Source organism: Uloborus diversus, chromosome 2 (assembly GCF_026930045.1).
Source record: "Uloborus diversus isolate 005 chromosome 2, Udiv.v.3.1, whole genome shotgun sequence".
Taxonomy (NCBI): Eukaryota; Metazoa; Arthropoda; class Arachnida; order Araneae; family Uloboridae; genus Uloborus; species Uloborus diversus.
This window is the reverse complement of record NC_072732.1, coordinates 85,385,760-85,407,660: the sequence shown is the minus strand read 5'-3', so window position 1 is coordinate 85,407,660 and position 21,901 is coordinate 85,385,760. Positions and strand designations below refer to the sequence as shown.

Genomic DNA, 21,901 nt, shown 5'->3' with positions numbered 1-21,901 from the left:
TGTGCTCGCTATAGATGTTTAAAAAAATTCACAAAGAATGGGAAGATGTAGAACTGGATGAAAAAGAGAATAACTCTCGGAAAAATCGGCAATGTGATTGACAATTTTGACTAACAGGAGGACAATTTTTAATTGACAAAAAGGTCAAATAACAAAAATTTTTCATTTTTTTCGCATCTTTTTTTTTTAATCACTCCTATAATGTTGCTATTTCAATCACCGCTCCAAAATGAACAGATTACGTTGCAGATCAAGTGTGAATGTGTGTGTGTGTGTGAGTGTGTACGTACATATTTATACAGTGCAGTGTGGTTGTGTTCAACATTATTACGATAATAAACTGTTTCATAAGGCTAACTTATCTTAGCAAATGCGAGTAGCATAAATCTATAAAGTAATTGAAACACCATGGACACAATCAATTTCCCCACGCAAAAACCTAATTTTAATCAATAAGACAGTAATCCGATAATTGACTTCAACAAATCTCATTAAATTGTTAATTATCTTGCACTCAAAAACAATTAAAAAGCTTCAGTTTTGTAAATGAGATGCTTCTAAATATTTTCAGTACAGCGAAAAAAAAGCTTGACTCGGAAAGAAACTTAAAACAAATCACTAAAGTCCTTGAATTTTTAAATAAGGTTAACAAGCTATTTTCGCTAAAAAATAAAAGAAGAAAATTTTCAAGAATGTAGTTTTACCTTTATTCGTGTAAAAGTATGTTTTTTTTTAAATACTTTTCTGCAAATGTGAACAATAATAATTGGATTAGATCGTCTGCAATTTACTGTTGAGAAAATAGAAAGAAAACAATTACCACAATTTGGAGAGTATTCAATTAATCTTCTTACGCCAGAAAAATGTAATCAAACATTTTTGTAATGTGTATTGTATGAATGTATTGTTTTATCATGTTTAAAACTTTGTTTTAAACAGAAAACTATTTTCGTATTCCTCGAAATGCTAAAAAAACAATAATGATAATAACACAGTAAATCGCTTTAAGAATCCTTTTCAAGCATATAATAATATGTTCTGAGTTTTCGTCGGTTAAACTAAATTACTTGTCGTAAAACTTGATTAAAAACAGATTTATTCGAATGCGAAACGCTCACATTTTGTGGATGATAAGTACTCATAACATTCAAGAAAATACGAACTATCCCACACAAAGTTCGCCTAATTTACTAGTGTTTTAAGAAATAGTTTTTTTTGGGGAATATTATTAAGTTTAATCAACTATAAATGTTGCCGACGAATGTAAAGAAAATGTTTTGATTCACAAATCAAGCACTGGACTGAATCTAAATAAAATTAAGTTAGGTCAGTAAAAAATAAATTTTGTGAAAACAATATATTTTTACAATTTTAAGAATTCTTTTAAATAAATTCATTATATACTTAAGTAAAAGCAGTGTTTTATTCTTTTCAAGGACATAAACTTATTCACAAAAAATATGCGCCCCCGGATGGATGTTTAATTCGGGTGCCTTGTTCAATTATTTTTGTAACCTAATTTATTATTTAAATATGAATAAATGTTTGTTTTCAAAGCTTGCTGCTTCACCACCAACCTAAGTATTATTAATTTTAAGGTACATGTTTTCTAGTTTAAAGCTTTCAGAAATATTCTCAATTTTTGCTTTTTTTTTTCAATTTAAAACGTTTTTCAAACGCTAGAAAATGCGATTGTGTGAAGCATTTAAAGTGTGTTGTATTAAGAGTATCATTGTGCACATCAATGAGCAGAAAATATTTCCAAAGTTGCAGATATTGAGATGTTTACGTTATTAATAAAAAAAACAAGGAAACCAATCAAAAGAAGTGAGAAGTAAAAAAAATCTCTAACGTAAAACACTGTCATAGCAAATAATCTGTTTAACACTTCATTTGGTACCGTCTAATAGAAAAAACATCTTATAATATTTATAATCAAAATAAGCATAATAATTAATATCAGTAAAAATGCAATAATCGTTACTTGACGTCACTTTCATTATTCAGAAAAAAAACGAAGATAAAATTAAAACACAGAATGTCTTAAACTGTCTTTGAACAGTGCTTTTGTCTTTACAAACAAAGCTTTATGTCAATGACACATATGTCTAAAACTAAGCACATGTTTTGTCTTCACTAAATGAATCTAAGCGTATTCCGTCTTATTTGCTCTCTTTATATCACTTATGAACGTTATCAATTATTTGGAATTTCGTTCTATTTCTAGTACAAAAAAAAATAAATAAATAAATAAAGAAATAAAATAAACCTGTACTTATTTATTTTTTCAAACGAAATGGTACTATATGTTCCAGAAAAACCAGATAACCTCTAAAGCTCTGGTTTCCTAGACTGCGTTTTCTCCGTTGCGCTTCGCGTCGATGACGTCAGAGTCCGTTTCGACGGGAATCAATGCGTCTCGCAGCGCAGGGGTGGTTTCCAAGACGGCGCTTAAACGCACGCGAAAAACTGCCCAAACAAGGTTCCCGGTGCGCGGGAGATTGCATTTTGCATTCAGCAAGTCAGACGCGAACATGGATCCGCAAACGAAAAGGTGTATTTTGATATGTCTGCTCCTTGATGAGGAAGAAAGTGATCAACTCATGGAAATTGAGGTACTTCCTCGTGACAGAATAAATCCCATCTATCAGAATAGAGAAAGTGAAGGGGCATATAATATTCTCATAGATCGACATCTGTGGAACGATACTACTAAATTCAGAGAGTATTTTAGACTAACTCCTGAACTTTTCAATTTTGTTCTCGATAATATAGCATCAGAAATTGCCAGTACAGTGTGCAACAGACACAAAAAGCCGATTTCTCCCTCTGAAAAGCTTGCTCTGACCCTCAGGTAAGCATTTTTTTTTTCATTTATAATTTCAAGTACAATGCGTTTGAATAACATCTGAGGATCATTTTTTAACTATAATATTGGAATTTTTTTATATGCTAATTTAAAAAAGGTAATTTTATTAAACGTAAATTTATTTCCATTTAAATTATCGATAATCATTTAGTGCATTAATAATATAAAAATTATTTTTGATAACAGATCAGCATGGTATCATGTTCTGTGACAGAATTTTGTAGAACCCCTAATGTTCCTTACACTATAATCTACTGCTATTAAACTTTGAATACTAGCTGACATTTAATTAAAGTGTTCTCAACTAATATTTCATATTGTGTAAAACACTATAGCTTAGAATTGCAAAATTTAATATTCAAAGTTTCCTTTATATATTTTGTTATTAATCACCTCTTTTAAATTTGTAAAGTGATGATATTTTATTTTTCATCTGCATATTTTTAAAAGAATTCGCAATCAATTGACTTTATATATTTTATAAATACTCAACACTATTCATTTTCTTTCTGGTTACAGGTTTTCTGTTTACATGAGTTTGTTATAGTACTGTTGATGTTGAAAACTTGAAAAGCAGCAAAATTTTTAATTTTAATATCTTGAATGCTTTTTACAGCCTAGTATAGCTTTGAAAAAAAATCAGGACGCTACAAAAAATATTTCAAGTGTGCAAAACTTGATACATTATCTCCATATATCACAATGAAAGGTACAACAGCAGGTGTTGTAATCATACTTATGGGCGCATGCTTTTTATGCACTTAGAAATATTGGCATAAAAGAGGCCAATGCAAACTGCAATGCTTCCAAGTGATATATTTGTTAATTCCTAGTTCCTTTCATTTTTTTTTTTAAATATAAATCGGGTCCCTTTTCTTCTCTTTGACATTTGAGTTTCATTCTGAATTTTTCTAATAACTTCTTTAAAGAGTATGTGTACATTACCTACAGATGGAAAACCTCTTAAGGAAACCAAGAGTGCCAAAGCTAATATAGCGTCTGTGCCGTCAGGTTTTAATCATAAAATATATATTAATATACTTAATTGAGGCGTTACTTTTAACTAACATTTATTATATTGCCGCCTCAGAGCAGCAGTGTAATTTGCTGTTCTCTTATTTGTTATATTAAAAATGAAACATTTTCATTTTAGGTACATTTCTACTGGGGAGTCATTGCGGTCTCTGGCTTTTGGATATAGGATCAAACATTCCTGGATTAGCCACATAGTCAGAGAAGTTCTTCAGGCAATAGTACTGAAGCTGATGCCCATATTCTTACCGGAACCTTCACAGGAGCTACTCGAAGATTCTGCTGCCAAGTACCATAGGAACTGGAATTTCCCCAATTGTTGCGGTGCCATCGATGGCAAACATATGAGAGTTGTATGTCCCAAAAAATCCGGGTCGTGCTTTTACAACTACAAGGGGTTTTTTTCAGTTGTGCTTCTGGGAATTGTAGGCCCAGAGTACAAGTTTATTGCAGTGGATGTAGGGTCCTATGGCAGAGAGGGAGATGCAGGAATTTTCCCTAAATCTAAGATGGGGCAGAAAATCATAAGTGGCCAATTTCCCTTCCCGCTCCCAAGTTTTCTTCCTCATTCAAATAAACTACTTCCCCATGTATTGCTGGGAGATTCAGCTTTTGCCTTAACTGAAACGATGATGAAACCCTATCCTGTAGCTGCCGCACAAAAAAACAAGAAAATGGCTGTGTTCAACTACAGGCTTTCGAGGGCCAGAAGAACCTCCGAGAATGCTTTTGGCATTCTTTGTCAAGTTTTTCGTATTTTTTTCACCCCCATACCGTTGAAAGTCTCAACTGCAGATCTTTTGATAATGGCATGCTGCATACTGCATAACATGCTGAGGGACCACAATATTAAAGTACCTTGTGATGGAGGCAAACTAAGGCTTCCAACAAAAAACATGAAGCGAATAGCTCCAACACAGAATAGACGCAGCAGCTTTGCTCCCTCAAATGTTAGGGAGGTATTTTCCAATTATTTTATGAGCAAACATGGTCGGGTGCCCTGGCAAGATGCCCATGTCAATAGAACAGGGTAACTTTTCTTGCAATATGTTCAATCAAAAATGTTTGTAATTTTTCTTATTTTGTTTCTATAAACTAACTCTTTAAAGTCATAAAAGTTGAACTAGAAAATGTCTATGATAGAAAACGAAAAATATAGAAATTCAGCCACTTCATTCCCACCCATGAGGTAGAATGGCCCATTGAATGAAAATATGTGGAATTAATCTTTAAAAAAGAAATTCTCATGACTGAATAAAAAAACAGCTTAAATGTGTATCAAATTCAAAACAATTACTTTTAAAATTTCATATATTTTTTCAATATTTAAAATTTTAATTGCTTTTGGTAAAATTCTTTATCATCATTGACAAAATGTAAATAATAATAAAAATAAATATTTACCTAGATTAAAAAATATATTATTTACATATACACCAGCCTAATAATATCTATTTCAAAGTTAATATCTCGCAATTTTTTATTTTTTGAGTTCTTTCATTGTCTTATTTACCCTTTCTTGGCAAAATTTTAGTTTTTCTTCCGAGGACCGTGTACATTTGGCACATTAACCTTATAAAAATATAAAATATCATTCATTGAAAAAATTACTATTGTGATTTTGTTATTAACCATCTATCTGCTTATCCTATGCTTTCATCAAACAAGCGTTTTTTTCCTTTATTGCTTTTTTTTTTCTCAGTGCTTTATATATTCTTAAATTCTGAGTATTTTACTTATCTATATTATGCAATAAATAGGCATCTAAATAATGCATCCAAGACTAGTGCTACTTACTGTTTAAAAGTGAAAACATTTTTTACTTTTTAATTTCTGTATCTTCAAAATGTATTTTGTCTACCCTTTCTATGTGTTATTCAGATATATATTTCTGGTTAAAAGTTGGTCTATGCTTATTAAATACTTAGTTCCTATGCATTGAAATGATCATTGAGCTACCAACAACTTTACACATTTTAAAATACATATAAATAAATATTTTCAGTTTTACATAGTTGAAATGTATTCTGTGCAGTGTTGCTGAATACCGAATATTTGTTTAAATAATTTTTTCGTTTGGTTTACACTTGATCGGCAAATAATTTCTGGCATGATTTGTTAAATTATAATAATGGTAACATGTTATGTCATGAATAAAAACATCTTTCACATATCTTATATACAAATACAAGCCAAATGTCTTAAAAATATCATTGAAACTGCTGTTTAAACCACTGATTTTGGTATGATCTCTTCGGAAACTGGTAAATAATTGTAAGTATCATTAAGTAATCACAAGTATCATTAAAATTGAGGTATGGATTTGAAATACTGAGAGTTTGATTACAATGATTAATATTAATTAGGTTGTTTCTAAACAATATTTAAATTTTCATATGGTGTTATAAGAAAGAATAATTATAAAGTATGGCAATATTTAATATCCAAGAGTTTTCCCTGTTATATTTATCACTGCATATTTTATATGAAAAGTTAGCAGTTAATGTTAAATAGTAATGAACATACTTCATGCATTTCATTAATTACTACTAAGCATTATGAGGGCTTATTGAAATCTGCCATTCCCACACTTCTGTTTGTACAGAAAAATAAAGACAATAATGCATGAAAACTGATTAACCATAAGCTACCTCCATGTTTGAGGATATTTGAATGCAAATAAACTCTTGTATTTGAGCTAAACATAACTACACAGTTTGAATCAATTAGTCACTCTCATTAGTGAGGGAAAACTAAAATATATTGATCTTTATAAAAAGGTTTTATCTTCTTTAACTTAGAAGCTCAAAATGACTTGATGAGAATACCACGAATGAAAGTAAAGTTAGAATGATGTATTCTTAAGCATGAAAAGTCTTTTTACAGTACCAACAAATGAATCACTAGGTCACCAAACAACCCAGAAAACATAATAGTGTGTTAGCTAACTTATTAAAGCAAATAAAACAAGTTATTTTAACAAGGAAAAAAAATTATTTATTATCATTCAAGGCCTGTATCTCATACTTGGCAATCACAGAAAAAATTTCATGCTTTGCTGCAAGCATCAGATGGTGGGGCAAAGTTTTGAGGCTTGACGCCGCAGATCTACAAAAATCGTCAATTGGATTTTTTTCATTTTGTTCAGTCAAGAGAGATTTAATACATTTTGTTCTCTCCTGGCTATTTTCTTTGAGTTCCTTTAAAACTCTTTCCCGTGCAGTTAATTTTTTGCTGCAGCTAGGAGCCGGACTTTCAACCGTCTTCCTTTTTTTGCAGGGAGTATCACCTTCGTCACTCTCCTCCTGCTCTATAACCAAAATGTCTTCGGTCGGAATGCATATTTCAATTTCATCTTGCGATGATTCCGTATTGTCAAAGCTAGGACTTTCATCCAAATCCGGCTTCAGCAACTTGACATTTGTTAGTGTCCTATAAAAAAAAAAGAAGAATCTAAACAATCCTACTTAGTATGACATTTTTATAATACTAATTAAATGTTTAGAAAGAAATTATCAAAATTTCAAATTTTCTATAATATTGAAGAAGGAAGATGATAATTGAGATTCACAGAGTAAATTGTAACGGAAAAATAACAATTTTGTCTCAGAGTAAATTGGAATGTCCACGAGCAGGGTTGGAAAAAAAAAAAAAAGTTTTTTTTTTTTGTATATACCATTCTTTTTTTGGTTTAAACTGGGATTATTTGGTTTTTTCACTATTTGTAAGAAAAACAATTTCATTCTAAGAAAATCATAAATATTTTATCAATTAACTGTTAAGGTATGTTCAATATTCAGATTTGTACCTAATTTCGACGTAATTAATTACATAACTAAGAGCAAAATATTATCATTTCATTTCCCCATAAGTAGAGATTGCTGTAGGTGAATACTGTTTGAAAATCTTTAACTATTATAAAAAATACAATACCTAGATATAAATGGGCTTTGATATAAATAATCAAAGAATTCATTTCCGGTGATAGTTCAGACATTATTAACTATTACAAATAACCAAGAATAAATTCCTATAAATTAATTTCCTCATAATCATAGCTTTCTACGATGAATAAAAAAATAAAGGTAAAGTTAAAATCACGCATTCTTAAACACGGAAACTATTTTGCAGTATCTACAGATGAATCACAAGTGGAATGCAACATTACAGAACTTTAAAAAAGTTTAAGACATTTAAGAATACAGTTTTTTTTAAATCAGGTATAAGCAGAATTTTATGCCTACTATAAATGTTCTTGGACTTCCTAAGCTTTTTTTTTCTCTTGTGTTACAATTTATGTCTCAATAAATCTTAAGTAATCAAGCAAATTAGGTAGTAAATGAATATTTGGTTGAAATGTGTTTTTCAAACTATATTTTGAAATGTAAAAGATAATAGGAATTGAATAAATAGAAAAAGAGCTACGTGGATTTTTTCTCCATGTAATTTTAGAAACACTAAGTTGGTCTCCCTTCTATACTTATGTCCCCAATAGGAAAGCTGCATTGATTTAAAAAAGAAAGATACAAAAGAAAACCTCTTTTTTTCAATTCTGAAGGATTAAATCAATTATGCACCATTCAGGAAAAAAAAGTTTTTAGAAGTGATCATACATGTAATCAGTAATAAATGCATTCTACCTAGTCCGCAAAATTTTTGAAGTCAAAGGGATCTCTTAATGGAACTATGATCAGGAGTAGAGGAATAGAACTATGCACAATGTATTCCCCAGAAAGGAAAGTGCTTCCATCCAAAGGAAGCACACTGAGGTGGAAGCCAACCCTGACTATGATTGCAAAAAATTCTCTTTATGCCATAAACAGCTTTCTTTTTCAGAAAAAATACAAAAAAAAAACAAAACAAAAATATTTAAAAACAGTTTAAAATAACAAAAATTAAAAAAGTTCTTGAAAATAACTTTCTCCACAAAATGCAGACCGAGAATCTAGACTTAAATTAGCCCCTCTACTAAATATTTTTGCCCCCATTTTAAAGAATGTAGAAGTATTGAAACTTACGGTCTCTCTATGCACAATGTGTTCCCCAGAAAGGAAAGTGCTTCCATCCTTTGGATTTCCTTGAGAGTTTTATATGTAGCGGCAGTACCAGTTGGTTTTTTTCTCCTTCTAGTATAATAGTCCCTCAAATATCGCCACTTCTGCTTGCAAGCTTCCGCTGAAAGACAATAGAACATTTTAGGTTTTAACAACAAAATGAATGGTGCACATGACATCAATTAATTGGCATACCTATGCATCAATTTTTTGTATCCGATGCTCATTGGAAAATTTGAAATGAAAACGTAAAGCATGTGCTCTTCAGCAATGCCACAAGAATTTCTGCTCTAATAACCAATCATATACTGTCGGCCCTGCTTAAACGAATACCGCTGGTTCCAAGAAATATTATTAGATTAAGCGGGGTATTTGATTTTCCTTTCATGGTTGACAACTTCTGTCTTAAAACTTAATAATAAATCAATATCTAAGTAATAGAAAGAAAAAATATTTTTTATTAAAAAGCATTTTATTTTAAATAAGCTAAGTAATCAACAAAATAGTATAATTGTTAAGTACCCTCCATATATCGAAGTAGCAAATTGGCGGAAATAAATTCGATATGGTAAATTCCATGAAAATGCGACACAGACATCATTTTTTAAATTTAAACTAAATCAACTGTTTTTTGTTCTAGTTGATAGAAAAGAAGTCAAATTTTAAGAAAATAACAATATATGATAAAATAATTGTATAAATAATTATTTAGAACTAATTATTTCAAGACTTATTTAGAAACTGAAAATCTGTTATTTTAACCTCTAGTTTCATGTTCCTTGATGCATATAAATACCACATAGATTTTTTAACAAGCAAAACCTTGTCATGTCTGTCACGCTGATAAATAATTAATATCATTTTACTGATTACAAATTTCTTAATATTTTTCTTTCTGCTTCACATTTCCAAGTCTAACCTTGGTTCCCAAAAAAATTTAGACTTGACATGCATACCAATTAAGAGCAAATGATAATAACATATGGTCACTCAAAATCTATGTCGCAATTTTGTCTTGTCTGTCACAGCAGGTTTTAACCCAATAAATTTCAAATATTTTTTATCAGGTCGAAATTTTAGTGTTTATTACAACTGAGGTCAGTATTCACATCACCCCATGGCAAGTTTTTCCTTCTCAATTAATATTTACTACTTGAAAATCAACAAACAAGTTGTCTCATGTCATGTCTGTCACAAATGGAATTTACCATATATAGAAATTGCGATATACATAGAAACGATTCTTATAATATCGTACAAATCTAATAAAATACTAAAATTGGAGCTAATTTTCGTGACTGAAACCCAATTTCTATTTATACGAGAATCGGATTAAATGAAAGTTGATAATTAAAAAATTAACAGAAATTGCATTTTTGCGCCGTCATACATCTTCATTCTTTTGCAATTAACATGATCCGCAACATTAGGGGAATTTCGTTTTGACAATATAATCGAGAGAAAAGTAAAAATTCAATATACTTAACTTGAATGGTTTTTACTGAAGCTAAAAAGACTAGGAAAGACTCTGGAGAAATATATGTGAAAGCTGATCACTATTATTCGATAAATTATTTGATTAAGCGGGGATCTCTAACATTACACCTATGGGGAAATATTCGGTTCCGGGAGATTTTATTTGCATGAGCGGGGTATTCGTTTATCCGTTACCAGATTAAATGGGGTTGACAGTATCTATATACAATAGAACCTATCTATTTCAAATTAAATGACAATTGGAACAAAGGCAAAGAGTACATATTTTTCTTGCTTTTACATTGCGAAACATATCACTACCATGAGACATGAGTTCACCATGACAAAAAAATAAACTTTGCTCCATCAAAAAAAATAATAAGTCAGCGGTATACTTATTCTAGAGTTTGTGTGTACTCGCGCAAAAAAATATCAATTTTCTCAGCCTACTGCTGGTCCTCACATTTGTATTCGATTGCAATCAGATGCTATTATGCCTCACAATTTCTCTGATGAACCTTTGAATTCTCAGAACACACCCCAGTTTCAATCTGAAAATATACATCAGCACGATTTCGTCACCTTATAAAGATTTGAAAAAGTGCAATATTCTCTGCAATTTCACCAAGAGCTTCAGATTTGACAACTACCTGCACGAGTTATTTAAAACAACTTAAATGTATGCTGGCCGATTACAGGAAGTATTAACAAGGATATTTTGGAAAGGCTAAGAGTTGAAAGTGAAAAAAATAATGAATTAAAAAACAAGAATATAAAAAATAGTGGAAAAAGAAAGTTTCTATTCAGAGGAGGTATCTGGAATAGAAACTGCTAAAAAATATGCTTATGAAGCAAAGTTCAACCACAGGTGCCTGAGTATAATATTATACTTAGAGAAAACATACAAGAAAGAATTTGCGAAAGAACTATGGCTGTTGCGGGAAATATTATGAAATATTTTTAAAAAATCCGAGATGAGGTTTTTTTCTGATGTAGACGACATGGATTTCATTGAAGAACATCGAATAATAAAAAAAATTAATGAGCAACAATTTAACAATAGAGCCTATTACTTTTTTCAAAAAATGACAAGTATGGATATTTTGCATTGAAAGAAAACTTATTAATATTTCTGTCAAATTTACTGTTTACACTATTAAATTAACTTTAATTAAATAGTGTTATAAAATGTAATTAATTCCAGTGATGAAATGAAACGTAATTTAAGGTGTGATAATGATCCTACTTGTGGTTAGATTAGTCAGAAACATTTTCGCAGAATTTAGTTCATTTCTGATTGAAATAATCACTTTTTATTGATTCCTGAAAAGTTGCACTAGTTGGACTTATGCCCTTTGCTAAATAATCGAGTAAGTTTTACTAAGGTCACATCTGCAATAAATAACAGTTGTACAATTGAAGGCAATTGTATACAAGTACAACTTGATAGATTTCTTTCCCATGTAGTATAAATCAAATCGATACATAAAAAACTGAAAATGATAATAATTAAGAATACAAAAGTGGTTAGAACTTACTTGGAACACTTAAGGTGGCACTAATCTCATTCCAACAGTTTTCTTTAAGTTGGACATCCTTGAAGGATTTCTTTGACACTGTATAGATCACTGGATTTGCTCGAATCAATTCAATTAATCGCTCTTCATCCACAAATTCAGCCATGTTCAAATTATCTCTCTACAATATGGCGAGGTAGCGGAGCAGACAGCGGATGACGGACAAACCAAACAAGTATGGATCTCGCCGCTCTGCGCAAATGGTGGCGGACGCTACGGTGCACGCATGCGCAGAAGAACCTCCGTTACGAACAGCGGTGGCGCATGCGAATCCGCTGGAAAACGCAGCCTTGGAAACCACCCCTTAACGGTAGATTTCTTACTTAGAATACATAAAAAATTGCTAAAGGAACTGCATCTTGACGACACATGATTTTCGACATAAAAAATGAGAGAAAAAGTAGTACGTCATATCCGGCGCAGAAAAAAAAAAAGAAAGTAATCTTCTGTTCCACGTTTTGCAGGCATGCCACCTCGGTATGAGAAAGGATATTTGGAACATCTTCTAACTTTATGGAAATACCGACGTTCGTGTTTCTGTTAAAGACTTTTTCTAGAACCCCAGATATGAGGTCCTGCGTTTCACTCGCATTTTGTTCGAAAACGTGGATCGAGGAGATACAGATATTTTCGAAATTTTCATGTTTTCGAAGCGTTTGATCTTCTGTTGTAGAGTTTATCCAATCTTGATAGGACACCCTGTACAGTACACTCATAAATCTAACAGTTTCATACACATATTGGGAATAGGGCACTATTTTTAAATAGTTGTGGATAAGATATGTGTACTCAAAGGGACATTCATAAATTACGTAAGGGTCTCAAGGGGGAGGGGATTGGAAAAATTTCTACATACGCTTACTTCGGGGGGGGGGGGGAGGTCAAACCCCATTCTTACGTAATATTTTTCAAGTCGATATTTTATTACAAAAATCGTGCGTTCAAGTGGTTTGGCAGGGATCCTATTCCATTTGCGTCTGAAGGGTAAAATACATACTAAAAGGAGATGTTTTTTATTTGTTTTACAAAAAATAAATAATGTAAAATATAATAAAATAATCATACTATGTATCGCATAGTTTATTTTTAATTATTATCGCATCAGATACAAAAAAAAATGTCGAAAAAACATTCAGTTTAGTTCCAACTTTTTAGTAAATGTTTCTTTACACAAAAAAGTTTACTTTAGTAATAGTGAATTGAATAACGATTCCAGTGATGTAAGATACGTTATTTTATTATTTTGAAAAACGAAATAGAATCTTACGTAAGAACAGGAGGGAGTGTTTTGAAAAATCTTGCGTACACTTACATGGGGGAGGGTGGGTCAAAGATGGCCAAAATCATCCTTACCTAATTTACGAATGGCCCATAGGAACTTAAAGCGAGCAATAATTAACTCTTGTACTAAATTTGATACACATGAATGCATGAGGTTCCTCCACTTAGGAACAAATTTGTAATACAAAATCCATTACTTGGGTTCAAAATAAAAATATATAAACATTATATTTAGAGTAAAAGATTATGAAAAACGAACAGCAATTTGATAGGTTGTGTTTTATGAATTTCCCTCATTTACATAACGTCAATTAACTACATGCAGTAAAGCATGTTTAAGCTTACATAAAATGAGAAAAATACCGAAAATTATTTTTTGTTATTTTCTACGCAGAAAATTGGTCACTTGGTTTTAGTAATTTTAAATATGAAAAATATTTTTTTAATATTACATTAACTGTACAAAAACTTATCTTCTATATACCGCATATTTAATCCAAGAAAAACGCACAATTATTTGCCAACAGACTTGTTTTTTTACTTTGCAAAAAATAAAGCTAAATTATATTATTAAATGTAAACATAATATAAATATTGTAGCATTTATCATATTAAAAACGGGAATCAAAATTTAACAATCCATTATTTATAAACAAACTTGATGGAAAAAAAATAGGTACGTTTTCAGCAAAAAGAAAAGCAAAATTTCGTGAAACAAAATTTCTATGTCTAGAATTTTTTCACAGCAAAATATGGAGCAAAGGAAAACCACGTAATTGGCTTGTGATCATATTAGAGAAACTAATAGGATCCATTTTTCGGAGCAGTTAGTAATTTTTCGTATTTTGCTGCTCATTAATAAATAGTATAAAAACAATATTTGGCAGTTATTTCAAGCTCAATACATAAGGAATCATAATTTAAAAATTAATATGTGTTTGAAATGTCGTAAAACCACTATAGAAATAGTTTTAGTCCAATGTCAACAAAATGGTGTTCTCTTGAAGAGTAGCAGCATATTTGATAAATAAGTAAAATGAAAAAAATAATTAAAACAGAATTGACAAAAACCACTTTAATTTGTGCAATAGAAATGAAATGAAAAAAAAAACAGTAGTAAAACATGAAAGAAAATTAAAGTTATAATGTTTCTTTATGCCAAGAAATATTCTTATCATTCAGAATGTGTTATTTTATGCGAATAAAAGAGAAAACTGGTCTTTCCACCTGTTTGCCGAAGGAAATAAAATAAGTAACTCGTCGTTTCCCACTTAAGAGAATTTAAACGCATTATCTGCAAAAAATTACACTCAACCTGCCAATTTTTCAGTTTTTCCTTTCGTTCTAATTATAATAGCTGTTTTGAGTTAACAAAGCGATACGCATACAGTTCGGTAACTAAACTGTAAGTAGATATTTTGTTTCAACTCTTTTTTTTTTCTTTTTCTTTTTGAAGTATTTGAAACTGGTTTCAAGCACTTAACTTTTTTAAAACAGTAAGCTTGCCAAAACAATTTCTTACGCAGCATGTGGTGGTATACGAGCACCAATTTTGCATTTTGTAGCTTTAATGTATCACAACTTTACTTATTAAAATAAATTTTATTTCTTGAATAACAACTAGCGTATAATGTTTAAAGATTTTTCACTTATGCAACGGAAATGCAAAATATTTAAACTAATATGGCATCTTAACGCCAGCAATGTAAATAGAATACTCAAGCTATTTTCCATCAATCAGTTTTGATCATCAAGAGCCAGCATAGCATTTTAACTAACAACTCATTCGGTACACCTGTTTTTATGAATTTCAAAATGAGTATAATCTTCTTTTTTAGAACTTCAGAAAACTTATTTAATTTGAAATTTTATCTCAATACGCTTTTGACATAAATGCTCTAAGTCAGCAATTCTCAAAGTGTGTTCCGCGGAACCCTAGGGTTCCGTCGAGGGAAGAGAAGGGTTCCGCCACGAGTCAGTTATGGCAAAAAATATTTACCACAGTAAATTAATCATAAATATATATATATATATACATCAAGGATTTAAAATGCCACGCCAGATTGTAGTTGTAGCCGTCACTGTGTTTTGTATCGCTATGCCAGCATACTATTCAACTATATTCATATTAGAGACATGAGTAGTCAACACAAATGAGTACTTTTCCATACAGAAATACGCTGGCTTCTGGCATGAAAATTTTTTGGGAGATTGCATAAACTTCCTAACGAAGTTATACAGGGTGGCCCTGTATACAGTACCCTGTATCACACCCTGTTTCATCTGAAAGGTTAATTTGTAAATGTTCTTCGGTTTATGACCTCGATTTCTGGAAAGCTTACTATATTTGGAAAAATTCTAATTCTCATGTCAATGGTTTTTCCAGCACTCCATTTTTACTTTCTTCTATATCTAATATATAGAAGAAAGTATTAAATTCGTGCAAATTTTCGAATTTCGAATTTTGACGGATTCGAACGTTTTGAGGTGTGCTGAGTCCATTTCGACTATTTTTGGAAAATGTCTGTCTGTCTGTCTGTGTGTGTGTGTGTGTATGTGTGTCACGTCTGTGTGTGACCAGTTTTTTGTGGCCGCTCTACAGCAAAAACTATCGCATGAAATTGAACGAAATTTGGTACACATATGTGCCCCTATGTGAACTTGTGCCCATTGGTTTTTGGCGCGAATTCCTCCAAGGGGGGTGGAGCAATGGGACGTTTTTTGAGTTACGCGTGCTTGCTATTGCTCAGGAAGTAACTGGCGGAATCAAACAAAATTTGGTCCATATGTTGCCCCTAACAGGGGCAGATGCTGATTCAATTTTGGTGTCAAAAGCTCAAACGGGGGTTCAGTTATAGAACGTTTTTTGTCATCAATTGTGACTGCTGTATCTCAAGAAATAACGAACGGAATGAAACAAAAATTTTTTGACAAGTAGCTCTTAGTGGGTATAAGAGCTGATTTTATTTTGGTGTCAACAGCTAAAAAGGGGGTAGCGCAATCGCCCGTTCTTTTTTTCCATTGTGAGTACCCTATCTCAAGAAGTAATGCTACGTTCTGGTTGAAATTTGGAATATATGTGAATCCATACGTAAACAGGCTTTGGTTCAATTTTGACTCCAATCGCTCCAAGAGGTGTTGATTTTTTTTTTTTTTTTTTTTTTTGCGAATAAAAATAGTTTTATTAATGCAACAATAAGAAAGATAAATCGTAATAGATTGTCGTCTGCGTATTTCTCGTGATTTTAATTGTATGAAAATGATCGGAAATGTTATCTCAATGATTTAAAATTTTTAACTGTTGCCATCTTATGTTTGTTAATAAATAAAATATTTGTAATTAATTCAAGTAAGGCTTTTAAAGTAACTTTCAATTTTCGCTCTTTGTTTTGTTTTTACAGTAGTTCAGACATTGGGATTGGCGTCAAGTTTTTGCATGTGTAATTTTGTTTTTGTTAGGAATATTGCTTCCTCGTCAAGTATGGGAAGGGATCAGAAAAAGGAAAAATATAGAAGAAAGTTTCGTGATGGCCACAACATACTAGTTTCATGATGTTTGGAAGCAATTTCTATACTTGCTTTTTCGGTTTCTTCCTTGTCTTTCACTCTTTTTGTCTCCTGGCTTCTGTTTGGTTACCTCTTCCCCTTGCTTTGAGCCTGGGGTTGACATGTCGTTTGCTGATTTGCTGTTTGTTGTCTTGTGTCCTGAATTCCAATTTGTTGGCCCTCTTTCGTATAAATACCGGTATCCAGAATTTTGTTGTCAGTTCTCTCGCGACTTTCGGTTGTGTTATTGAGCTTTTTGCACTGATAAAGAGACTCCATTGTAGCCTTGAAATAGATATATGCTGTATTTTTTTCAAAATTTGTGTTTTATTTACGTTGGATTTTCACTTTAATGATAACCGCTTTTCTTTTTACAAAACAGATTACAAAATTATATTAAAACGTAGATACGTTAAAGTTTCCACCTTTAGGTACATAAATACAGAAACACTTTCTACAGTATTCCGAGTCTTGTTGGAAGCATCGGTGAAAATGATGACTAAATCCAATCAGCTTCTACACTAAAACGCCATCCGTGAATAAATGAGGCATTCTGACAAAGGAACAGACGATTTTGGCACCGCAATCAACATTATTTACGATAAGAAGTCGTATTCGCGGATGCTCCCTTTTCTTTACTGCCACATTTTAACTTTCTAGGATATAAACGTACAGAGTGCTTCCTATGCAATCTCGCTGATTTTCGATTTTACTCCTTAAGAATAAATGCTGTTTCTTATTTCCAGAATTTCTCTATATTGGTATTGAGGAATTATATTTGTTTTACACTTCTAAAAGCATTTTTTTGTCAAGAAATGTATTTTAATACTTTAAATAAATAATAAATTCGTGTTAAAATGATACCTCATGCACTGATAATTAGAGAAGCAATATTGATGGTGCATGTATACTTTTGCATGTGTATTTTATTTTAAATTTTGTAAACCGCCTAAATGTATTTCTTGCATATTTGTTAGTTATTCGTTGAAATGTAGAGTTTGTATAATAATATGCGGAGAACAAAATGTTTTACTTTTTTATAAACTTACAGACATTAATTTAGGTAAACAGACAAGTGATGAATTCAGTTCCCACTAATTCCTCGCTTTATAAACCTACATCATATAGCTTGCGATCGATGAATCTCACCGGTCAACCGATGAGTAACCGGTTACTAACCGCAGCGTTCTTTGGAGCTACCGGTAAATTGGTTGCTTCCGATGTCGTTCTACGAGCCTCACCGGTTGATCTACCGGTCAACCGCAACTTAAGTTGATTGATTGGTTGAGGGAACCACGTGACATTTTTGAACAACTTTAAGTAATTTTCACCTGCGTGTTATTCGTGTGCGCCATGTCTGCGCAAGTAACCGGTGATCAACCGAAAGTGTTTGATGAAGCATTGGTTCGTGAACAACCGGTTAGCAGCCGCTGACGTCATTGATGTCACGTGATTAACCATCTGGTCGATACCGATCGTGCTCGTCGAACTTAAGCATAGTTCATACAGAAATATTCGTTTACTGAGTTTAAGAAAGCCTGCGTGCGCTTTAGCCCCTCCTCTTCATTTTGTATAGGGTTGGTTGGGGGAAGTGGGTCCCTGGGGAAAGTAGGTCGGCCCCCTAAAAGTGATATATAGATAAATCTTTCAAACTTATTAGCACAGATCATGTCAAATTTCATCACAGTGATTGGTTTTGCTCATATTTGGGATTCGTGGAATTTTTTTCTAGGTCATGGTACTTAGTCAAAAACATTCTGAAAATTTCTTTTTTGCGAGTTCAAGCAACATTTTTCAAAGAAGTGTTTCCAGATTAGTTTTTATTATTTTCTATGATAATTTTTTATGTATAGTTTTACTTAAAGTTCATACACAACAAAAAATTTTGCATAAAATATTAATAATAAGTGTTTAAGTGGAGGTACCCCACTTACCCCGAACATTTTTGCAATACGGGGTGTGTCACCACCGTCCGTGACCACTATGGGTTAAGTGGGTTCCCCTGTAATAATGGGAGCTTTGAAATCAAAAGCAATCGGATTAAGTATTTGCATTGGTAAAATACAAGACAACTAGTATCAGTTAATAGGAATTGATAGTTCAGCAACGAAACTACTAAAGCTGGTGATTATGTATTTGTGAAACGTAGATGAAAGAAAACCATTAAGATTTAAGAGCCAGTTTTTTTTAAGGATCAGGCAGGCTGGATAGTTGACACTTTTGATTTTGCTGAAATTTTCATAACATGTCCCTTATTTAAAACTACTAAACGTGTTTTTTTTTTGTTTTTTTTTTTTGCAAAAAAAAATTTTTTTTTTTCTTTAAGTGTTTGGAGGTCAAAGTTGGACTTGGTTCGTTTATTCAAGAAAAAAGTACCAATTTTCGTAGGCCAATACTTTTTACTTCATGAGTGAATTGTGGCACTGGCCATTATTTTGTGTTCTACTGTATCTTCGATATATGTTAGTACTTAATTAGTAGTGGTGGACTCTTTACGCAAAGGTCAGGGGTCACTCAAAGTTGCCCAAAAAAGTTTTTTTTTTTTTTTTGCAACTTTGGTCGTGGAAATCTTCTTGCGCCAACAGTGATCCACGGTAGTATACATTTCAGTAAATACATACGCAAGGGGTAGTATCCAAAAAGAAAAGGATTTGTAAGGCTGACCTTTGGCACACTAAAATATTTGACTCTAAAATTGCAGAAAAAAAAATTATCGGACTTTCAAGGTCATCTACCTTTTGCCCCAAGAGTCAGCAGATATGAAACTACCTGGAGGAGAAGTCTTTCTTGTCATAGAAGCATAATCAGTTAACAGACCTATGGCTACTGTTTCAACTTTTACATACATTGACTCTAAATTTTGCTTAACAAATGTTTCTTGGAGTTTGTGAAAAAAATGTTTATTACCTGATTTTAAGTATTTATTACTATTATCTATACTAATATTATAAATGAGAGGGCGGATTTTTGGTAATTATATGTTCGAGGTGATCTTCGGAACCATGGCAGCTATTTGAAAAGTTCTTTCACTACATGGAAGGTACACTCTTAAGGAGTGACATAGGCTATAAATGATGCATATATGTATTAATACTATTTTTTAAACCAATAGTTTGTCTACGCTACCAGGTTATGTTTCATACTGTTTTATTCTTACAAACGTAAAAACAACTACTGATTGTACCGCATTCTCGCACCGAGTGTGGGGGACGGAATTACGTCAAAGAATATAAAATCACGTTGTAAGCATAGGAACCACAAAGAGCGTAATATGTGTTTGAGGCTTGAGAGGATAGGGTTTGCAGCATTATAACAGCTTTGGGTACTGAAAACCACTTAGAGTCTCAGAATGTTTATGCGTCAAAATTGATTTGAATGAATTATAACTGAGATTCGCTTAGGGGAAATTAAGTTTTTGAAGTCAAGTAGTGCAAATAGAAGATCAGTATTTCTAAAAGTTTTAATTTTGCATGCATTTAGGTCTATTCATTAAGGTTTTTATTCATACTAAAATCCAAATGATAAACATCTGCTAAGGAATTCACTTAAGTACATTTAGTATAGAAAAGTCTCAAAGCGTAGTGCATATAAGTACCGTATGTTCAAAGCTAAGAGTTTAACCAATGACGAACAAAGAACGTTCGATAGGAAAGTAATTGAAGTGGACGAAAAAATGAAAACAAACTCTTTTGAGAAATATTTTTCATGATGACCGAATTTAAGCATTTAAAACGATATAATTAGATATCATAGCTCCCAAATTTATTATCAGAAAATATCAGAAAAAAATTGCCAAAAAAAAGAGAGGCACGGGAAAAAGGCAAGTTTTCCGAAGAAAACGAGTAAAAGAGGTTAAAATTCATCCCGGGAGTTAAAAAGATTCACCTCTTAGTGAAATATACAATATTCATCCTACTAGCCAATCGGAATTTTGTTACTTAAGAATTCATTCAGAACATTTTCGCAGTCGAACATATTTCCAAAGTCTTTCGACAGTTAAAGGTCCTGACAATCCATCAATTAGCATGTATAAAACTCGGACTTATAGAGGAAGACAAAACTTGGAAACTAACGTCATTTGGCACATGTAATTTTCTGAATTCACTCCTAAACTCAGAGAATAGTTTATAACTATTTTAACTTTTGTGACAAATTTTACGCTTTATGGCAAACATTAAAAAAATATATCTGCGATGACACATTGCAAGGAGAGCGTCAGCAGAAATATTAATATTGTCGTGTTCAATGTCAAACGATCAGAACCAAAATCTATTTTTTTTTTTTTTTTAAAGGCAAAATATGTCAATGAAGCGGTAACTCGGTTCGACAGGGGACTTGACTTTGCTACCGTGGCAGAGAACCAGTGAAACCAGGAACGCAAATTAATGTTCTTTGGCATACCCGGTGGAACCGGAAAACCTAATAAATTCAACACTAGCCAAAAATCGATCTACAGGCAGACGAGCTTTTGCGATGTTTTTTAACGGAAATATCGGGACTTTACATACTGGTTCAAAAAATTACTACCCCACATTTAAACTACTTTGAATGTCTCCTCCAGAAAGACCTCCCGTATGTTCCAAAAAAGAAAAAAACTTGCAGTTGGGGGCAGCAACAATTATTTCGATCAAATTCCAAGATTTTTTTTATTAAATGTTGGGGTAAAATGCTTTGATTCACTGAAACTGACAATCTCTTTTTTAACAGCAGCTCAATGCAAGGTTTCCAAAAGAAAAAGTCAGATTTCAAAAATCAATTTCAATCGCCCCTCCCTTACATCCACCCTTACTCAAAATAACTTTCAGATATGAAGTAAAAACGTACATTGTTCCAAAATAAAAAAATACAGATTGTTTTTCATTTGATAAATTAACTGTCAAACGTATTTTTTTTCCATATTACATTGGTCTAGAAACCCCACCCCAGGTGTTAACAATATTTTGCTCCAACTTTAATGCATAAATTCGCTCGAAAGACGTATGCACGACGACACCAATCAGGCTTGGCGCGGGCCTGCCCTCTACCCACCAAAAGCAAGATTTTTTTAAGAGTGCTCTCCTAACAAT

At 32.1% G+C, this 21,901-nt stretch overlaps 2 protein-coding genes across 2 annotated transcripts; one reads left to right on the top strand and one right to left on the bottom strand.

Annotated features, from left to right (window-relative positions):
- The first annotated feature begins 2,534 nt into the window (after positions 1-2,534).
- Positions 2,535-4,935, top strand: LOC129216389 (uncharacterized). Its single transcript, XM_054850604.1, has 2 exons — positions 2,535-2,854; positions 4,023-4,935. Exons 1-2 carry the CDS (start codon positions 2,535-2,537, stop codon positions 4,933-4,935), a joined length of 1,233 nt encoding a protein of 410 aa, XP_054706579.1.
- A 1,959-nt stretch (positions 4,936-6,894) lies between these two features.
- Positions 6,895-12,114, bottom strand: LOC129216388 (uncharacterized). The gene is made up of 3 exons (XM_054850603.1): positions 11,970-12,114; positions 8,920-9,076; positions 6,895-7,333 (listed from the first exon to the last, which is right to left on the bottom strand). Exons 1-3 carry the CDS (start codon positions 12,112-12,114, stop codon positions 6,895-6,897), a joined length of 741 nt encoding a protein of 246 aa, XP_054706578.1.
- Between the last annotated feature and the right edge of the window lie 9,787 nt (positions 12,115-21,901).